We start from the raw sequence: 8,243 nt of genomic DNA on the forward strand, positions 1-8,243 counted from the left end.
GGGGAACACCAAGGCGTTCCCAGGCCAGCCGAGAGATATAATCTCTCCAGCGTGTCCTGGGTCTGCCCCGGGGCCTCCTCCCGGTGGGACATGCCCGGAAAACCTCGCCCAGGAGGCATCCTTGTCAGATGCCCGAACCACCTCAACTGGCTCCTTTCGATGTGGAGCAGCAGCGGCTCTACTCAGAGCCCCTCCCAAATGGATGAACTTCTCACCCTATCTCTAAGGGAGAGGCCAGCCACCCTTCAGTTATCCCATTTCTTCTAGCCTGCATGCGGGTGACTTTCCCCTGCACGCCTATCTTCTCCAGAATTGTCCTGATCACACACAAAAAATAAGAGAAGAGAGAAAAACATGGCAAGTATGTTAATCCCTAAAGTTTTCACAGCAGAACACAAGAGGAATACCGTCTGGACATCACCGGTTCTGTACAGTATGAGGGTTAATAAAACCATACTCATATGAATATGATGTGCAAATTGATTTATTCTTGTACCTCCATGCCACAGTGGCCGAATTCTTCACCCCAGTGAAGAGGTGATCGTTTTCTCCTCTCATTTTAAGAAATTAAGCCATTTGGTCTTTGTTCCCTAAAACATGTCAAACTGAAATCCTGAAATCCAAAATGAATCCTGGGATATGGTGGGCCACGAACGATACAGCCAACACATCCTTCAAATCTGGGGAAATGAAGGATGCATTTGCCGCCGCATTTGGAGGACTCTTCAAATTTGGACAGCCTTCGTCGCGTCGCTGTGACGTAATTGCCTACAAATGCAGCCATCGACGAATGCTACCCCTGAATTTGGACACAGCCTGTGTCTCAATGTGCGTTTTGCACACTTCCTGTTTTACTTTCATAGTCACTTGTGCTTTGTGCATCATGTTCAGTTTAAATTGTGTCCAGCTGTGCTTCCTTAGCTCCTCTTAGCTACGATTCCCTCCTGTGGTTTGTTCCCTTGTTTGTTCTTGTGTGTATTTATGCCTGCATCTCTCTCTGTCCTGCATCGCGGTCTCCCTCATCGTACAGCTGTGTGTTCTGCCTGCCGTTTAGTTTCAAATAATTTTTTTGTAGTTTTGCATTTTTTTTGTATTCCAGCAATACAGCTGGGTTTAAGTTAACCTTTTCTAAGAGTCTGCATTTTGGGTCAAATCCTCATTCCTTCCCTCTTCACACTGCCAATAGAATAGCCCTTTATTCTCATCGTACATGTACAATGAAATTAAGGATACTCTATGTTCTGCCACATTTTATTTTTAATCTATTGAAAGGCCTCATTTTTATCTGTGCCATGCAGGAAAGAGGAAATGCAGCATGTTTCAGACAGCAGTATTTTGTGTAGCTGATATTTTGTTTTACGTCAGCATATACAAGGAAGGAGCTTTCTAATCAAGTGCTTTCTTGTCCTTTTTGACTTTAATGAGGAGCTTGTTTTACTAAATTAACATGCAGTAAGATTTGAAACTGCAGTGACTGAGACCACAATTATTTGCACAAAGTATTTACTGGTGTTTTAAACTCGGACCTTTAGATCAGACCATGACAGGAAGGATCACTTTTTAAAGAGACGTGGCTGATGGAAAATATTGTGTTAACATTTTTGAAACCGCAAGTTTGCAAATAGCTGCAAGTCTATCTGCACCATCTCTGCACTTAAACAAACATCAATGACCTCATGTATGTGTGTGTGTGTGTGTGTGTGTGTGTGTGTGTGTGCGCGAGATAAAACATACGTGATCATGAGGGTGCAAAACCACAACAGAGAGTCAAATGGTGGGACTCTCCACCATTTGACCTTAGAACTGAAGAAGCTTCTCAGATGAGAGGTGAAACGTCTTCAAGCAACTTAAAGAAGTCCAGACGCTTTTCTTTGCAAGCTCCTTTGACTATGATGACCTGGATGACTGAGAACCTTCACAGACACACAACAGAGAAAACAGAGAAAGATCCAGGAGACCCAAAAACAAACACGTGTCCACACCAGCAGAAGCAACAAGGAGCCAAAAAGAAAGATCACCTAAAAACCAACCGGCAGCTGATCCTGTCAGAGGTTGGCCACCCCAGTACGAGCTGAGGACAGAGCCCCAGGGCTCTGGGCACATGCACAAACCTGCATCAACCCACCGTTCTAAAACCCTTCACCCTGTGTCAGTATTTCTGTGAAGTATGAATGAAAGTTTGCACGCAGCTGCAGGCTTCTCTGCACTTAAAAACCCTCAGTGATCTCATGTTTTTCTCCATCAGCCCACAGAATGAATCTCAATGTCTCCTGAAAACACTTTGGCTCTGTGCTATGTGATAATGTCTTATTCTTGCTATCAAACCTCAGGATGTGTAAAGAGGAACTGGAAGTTTGGTCATGACCAAATTGAAATATTTAACACAATGAAGCAACATGGGGTTTGTTTCAGTGCTTTGTGTATTTACTCAATATCCATTCAAGTTTAGAGTTACTATGGCAACACGAGTAAAAATATAAAAATAAATGATTTAAGGAATAATTACTAAAAGGCCATTAGATACACAACAAAAACATCCTGACATCTCTCCTCTGTTTTTGACCTTCGGCAAATGATTTTTAGTTTTTAATAAATAATTACAATCCACAGTAAAACTGAAAATAATGAATAAGTGTTGATAATGTTTAAGAGTTTAATCACTCGTATTGTAGGGACACCATAATATCATCTGACATATCAGTCTACACATAGCTAAACAGACTGAACTTCTGTCGAATCATACAGGATGTTATTCTCATTTATGTTGTAAGTTGAAACTTTTGTGACCTTGATAGAGACCATATGGATGTTTTTGTGATGACCCAGAGTCTCTGTGTTCCAGTGATCAGTTATCTGTAACTCAGTTTTCTTCATTTGTTACTATTGGGGCCTGAAATGATCAGCTTCAGTAAGCTTTAGTAAAGGTCACCTCGTCTGCATGTGACTCTGGAGAGAATTACATAGTCTTTGTTGGTAACATGTAACATTCACTTTGATGTGCCAATAGAAGATACATTTATTTGCTGTCTTTGTTAATTTAATTTGTGAAACATACAGGTCTTTAGTTTCAGTTCAACCACACAGTGAGTCATTTACTCTGTTTGAGTGTCAGCCAATCATAGAATTTAACCACAAGGTGAAAAGATTCACAGATCTGAGGTCAAAGGTCATTTTTATTATAGCACTGCATGATGATGTTTCAGCTAAGAGTCAGATAAAATCTCTGGATGTTTTTATGCAGCATGAAAGAAGAATTTCCACATAATTCCTCCGATAAAGAATCAAAATATAAAAAAATCATTAAAAAGACTTTATCATGATGCAAGTAACATTGCAGCATGATAATGATCCAGGGGACGCTGTCAGAGTAAAAAAAGACCTGGTAAGATATGACTTAAAGCGATGGAAAACATGTCACAAAACTGCTGCGGTCAAAGCTACAGGAGCTGTTTGAGCTTTGTGTCCAAAAGGGAAGGAAGCACAGAGAGACCAATCAGAAGAAGAACCTGTAGAAAAACTCTGTCACACCCAAACAAAACACAACTTCTCTTTTTTTCTGCAAAGTAAAACTGTTTGTGATTATCTGAGGATCAGAGTGCAGCAGGCTGGATGTGACGATGGGGCACTCTTTGCTCTGCATGATGGGCTTTTTCTGTAAGTACACGTCTGACATTGTTTGAAAGGCACAATTAATTAAAATGTTTCTGATCTCTGAGAATTAGTGAGTCACTGCTTAGAGCTTGTTTAGCAAACAGGAGAAATTTTGGTGATTATTGTTCATCCCTAAATTTACAATAATCAATAATCAGAGTAAAGCCTTTAAAAAAAACTTTACTCTGAGGTAAAATATCTGATGAGTTTTTATTCATTATTTTAGTGCTCAGTACAGTCATCTGTGGAAACGCTGAAGGTAAGAAACACTGTTTTTACTCCAGTTCATATATGTAGCTGTTATCTCCTACAATGCTCGAAATCAGGGGTGTCAAACCTACGGTCCACGGGCCACATTCGGCCCTCGATACAATTATTTCCGGCCTGCGAGCCAGTTATTAATGGACCCTCGGTATGTGGGAGCTGAATCTTCAGCCCTGCTACGAATCCGTGCTTTGATGGGCGCACCAATCGCATGCAAAGACAGGCTGGGATCATACCATTATGTGAAAGAAAGAAGGGGGGCAGACGTTCTGAAGACAGCAAGTTTAGTGGTACAGGCCAAACCATTTCAACAACTACCAAACAGGTAAAACAGCAAATGATTAAAGTGCAGGTAAACAGAAATGTTTCTATTTTTCAGCATCTACTATAGAAATATAGTATAGATATAATAATGATGAGCTGCCAGAAGTTTCTTTCTATTTTTACACATTTGTTTCTTACAATTTAAGTCAAAGGGTGGTGCCGACAGGTTTCTCTCTTTCTCACAGCAGCTTTTTCTTCATCACGTAGAAAAACAGTTAAATACTGTAAATCTGTTCCTGTCCTTGTGTCTCTGCTATTGCCTCCCTGTTTGTTTATCACTGTTGTTGTCAAGTCCGTGTGTCTCAGGTGTAGGTCTCAGTCTTTCCTGTTTTACTTTGACAGTGTCCCATCCTGTGTTCAGTTTTGCTTCCTGTATTGTGTCATTATGTTTATTCCCCTCAGCTGTCTTCTCCATGTGTTTCCTCATCACCATCTTGTATATTTATGGAATCAGTTGTCAGTCGGTTTTATATGGCGTTATTTTTGTGCCACTATTCTGACCGATCAAAAAAAAAGATTGAGCGCACGTAAAAAAACCTTGTGTTGCATTTTTAGGAGAAATTTATTTTGAGTGAAGAAAAACTAAATTTGAGTGAACAAAATTCATTGCTACGTGCAAAAAATGTATCTCAGTGTTTGCTGTTATCCACACACACACACAACAGCAGCCCCTCTCGCTCAGTTTTTGCACTTGCGCTCGCTCGCAATGTGTTGCTCGCGCTCTCAACATTTCTGCCCGTGCGCGCTCAACTCTTTCTGTACACCGTTATATTTGTGCCACAAAACCAGCCAATCACAGACTTGGATGCAAAAAAAATCTGATTGGCTGTTCTGGTCTCCAATCAGCTCGAAATGACGAAATGTAATATCCCAGAATCCATTTTGTCCAAAACTTAAATGAGGCAGTGTCGGAGGAACACAGAGTGTTTAAAATGATCATATTAAGAGTGTGCTGCCTTCATACAGACTAATTCTCTTTTCATGGATGTTTATCTGAACAGTTTACAGTACAGATTTACAAGAAGATGATGATTTGTGTGAGTAGTGCAGTGTATTTCACTGATATTGGCATGTGTGCTGCTTACCTCAGTGTACACTTTTGTATTAACTCTTGGAGTTCTCAAAATCCTTGTACAAAGCTACATGGAAAAAATGAAAGGAAATACCAGATACTCCGGCTTCCTCCCACAGTCTAAAGACATGCACTTAGTGGGGTTAAGTGAATTGATTATTTTAAATAAGTGTGAATGTGAATGTTTGTCTGTGTCTCTGTCTTAGCCCTGCAACAGACTGGCGACCTGTCCAGGGTGTACCCTGCCTCTCGCTCTATGATAGCTGGGATAGTCTATAGCCTCCTGCGACCCTGATAAGGATAAGCGGAAGAGAATGGACAAGAGTTTAAAGTGGGATTCAGCGTGTGGAAAACCCTAAAATCAGTTTTTAATTGCTCAGGCTATTTTCTATTGAGAGCTCCAGTAGATTTTCTTAATGTATGAGCTGTGATCGACTGACTTGCTGCTCTTTACAGATTTATCCACATGAATTCAGTCAGATGTAAGCAGACGTTTCATGAGTTGTCCTCGTCTCTACACTCACAGTACACTGTTTATACTGACTTTATATTGGACTGTCACTGTGCACCAGTCACACACTGGTCTTTCCTTTAAATCCATCACAGTACAGCAAACTAACCTCTTTATCCTGCACTAATCTGTAGAGGATTTTCATGCAGCCTTAAATAACACAGTGATTCTACCTCAGTTTGTTTTGCAGCATGCTTCACACTATGAAAAACACAATGTCAACATAAATACTCAAGTAAAGTACAGATAGCTTATGTACAGTAACAAAGTATTTGTACTTCGTTACTTCCCACCTCTGGAAATAAGTAAATTGTGTGATATTTGACTATAAAACTGAGGTTGTTTACATGATATTGTGTGTTTATGCGTCGATGTTCAGTGTCACAGTTTAGATTTGTGCACACCTGGTTGTGTTCAGTCACTCTGCTGGTAGAGTCTAAATATCATTTAATCTGTTTGGTAAAAAACTAAACTTTTTATTGTTGATTTTTAGTCAAATTTTTACCAGGACACAAAAATATAATTACAATTAACAAGAGCAATAAAACCAGGATCGTTTTGTAATGATATATTTTTATTTGATCAGCTCCTCCTGAGCCCACCGTGACCCTCCAACCATCCACGACTCAGATATACAGAGGTGAGAAAGTCACTGTCAGATATAAGATTCAGGGATACAAGTTAAACGCATCTCCTCACTTATTTTATTTGTATTGCACAATTCATCCAAAAACAGAACAAAATACTAACAAAAGCAGTGTAAAACAATAATAAATGATTGTCCTCATTTTAGGAGAGACTGGTCTGCTATGTTAGCCTTTCTCAAACTGCTCGTATGTTTACTCATAGCAGCAGTTTTCTGCGTTTATCTTTAAATCTCCAGCTCTGAATCCACCACTGGAGGTTTAACAGCATTGTTAGCAAACAACAGCTAACTGACAAGTACTGGATTATATGTTCATAAATGTATAAAACATTTAAAAAGTATAAAAACAACTTTTATTGTTGATTTTTTAAGTCAAATTATCAGTCTACTCATGCTATGTTTTATTTGATCAGCTCCTCCTAAGCCCACTGTGACCCTGCAGCCACCCTGGACTCAGATATACAGCGGTGAGACAGTCACTGTCAGATGTGAGATTCAGGGAAATGAAGGAGCTCAGTGGACGTATGAATGGAGACCAGCTAAGGTAAACACACCTCCAACATCCAATGAATACAGAATCAGCAGCGCTGCTGAGTCTGACAGTGGAGGATACAGCTGTCGGGGCAGAAGAAACTCTTCCTGGACAGAGTGGAGTGACATCACCACATTGAAAGTAACAGGTAAGTTGGACACATTTCACTCATTTTAATTCCCAAAACACAACAAAATACTTTAAACAGTACTGCAGGTTTTTTTTTTAGTTTAGTATCCAAAGTCATGTAAAACAGTTTTTCCTTTATAAAAATATTCAGTCGTCATTCAGAGTCAAACATCCGGAAAAGAAAAAAAAAAGTGTAACATCCATCCATCCATCCATCCATCCATTCGCTTCCGCTTATACTTTTCAGGGTCGCGGGGGGCGCTGGAGCCTATCCCAGCTGTCATAGGGCGAAAGGCGGGGTACACCCTGGACAGGTCGCCAGTCTGTCGCAGGGCTAACACATAGGGACAGACAACCATTCACACTCACATTCACTCGCACATTCACACCTAGTGGCAATTTGGATTGGCAATTTGGATCATCCAATTAACCTATCCCCACAAGCTTGTGGGGTGTTTGTAACATGAAAAAAATAAATGCAATTGTCATTGTCCCAGCTGCCTTGTGTCTGTGGCTGCAAACACAGAGTTTTCATCACTGTTTCAAAACTGAATGTGAGCTAATGTTTTTCAGTTAAACTCAGGAGAAACTTTAAATGTTGCCATTGAATCTCCTCAGCTGAACACACGCTGAACACACGCTAAACACACGCTAAACACACGCTGAACACATGCTGAACACACGCTGAACACACGCTAAACACACGCTGAACACATGCTGGACACATGCTGAACACATGCTGAACACATGCTGAACACATGCTGGACACACGCTGAACACATGCTGGACACACGCTGAACACATGCTGGACACATGCTGAACACATGCTGAACACACGCTGGACACATGCTGGACACATGCTGAACACATGCTGAACACACGCTGAACACATGCGGAACACATTCAATTCAATTCAATTCAATTCAATTTTATTTATATAGCGCCAAATCACAACATAAGTCGCCTCAAGGCGCTTCATGGATACAGAGAAAAAAAACCAACAATCATATGACCCCCTATAAGCAAGCACTTTGGCAACAGTGGGAAGGAAAAACTCCCTTTTAACAGGAAGAAACCTCCGGCAGAACCAGGCTCAGGGAGGGGCGGCCATCTG

At 40.6% G+C, this 8,243-nt stretch overlaps 1 protein-coding gene across 1 annotated transcript in view; it reads left to right on the forward strand.

The window, feature by feature from the left end:
* The first annotated feature begins 3,563 nt into the window (after positions 1 to 3,563).
* Positions 3,564 to 8,243, forward strand: part of LOC106455999 (high affinity immunoglobulin gamma Fc receptor IB-like) — an 8,477-nt gene continuing 3,797 nt past the window's right edge. Inside the window, exons 1-4 of the mRNA XM_013908006.1 lie at positions 3,564 to 3,654; positions 3,878 to 3,910; positions 6,409 to 6,462; positions 6,882 to 7,148. Of these exons, the coding sequence (XP_013763460.1) occupies positions 3,618 to 3,654; positions 3,878 to 3,910; positions 6,409 to 6,462; positions 6,882 to 7,148 (391 nt within the window). The 5' untranslated portion in view covers positions 3,564 to 3,617. The remainder of the gene's footprint in view (positions 3,655 to 3,877; positions 3,911 to 6,408; positions 6,463 to 6,881; positions 7,149 to 8,243) is intronic.

This window comes from Pundamilia nyererei, unplaced genomic scaffold, assembly GCF_000239375.1.
Source record: "Pundamilia nyererei isolate P.nyererei 1_Seehausen unplaced genomic scaffold, PunNye1.0 scaffold00768, whole genome shotgun sequence".
NCBI lineage: Eukaryota > Metazoa > Chordata > Actinopteri > Cichliformes > Cichlidae > Pundamilia > Pundamilia nyererei.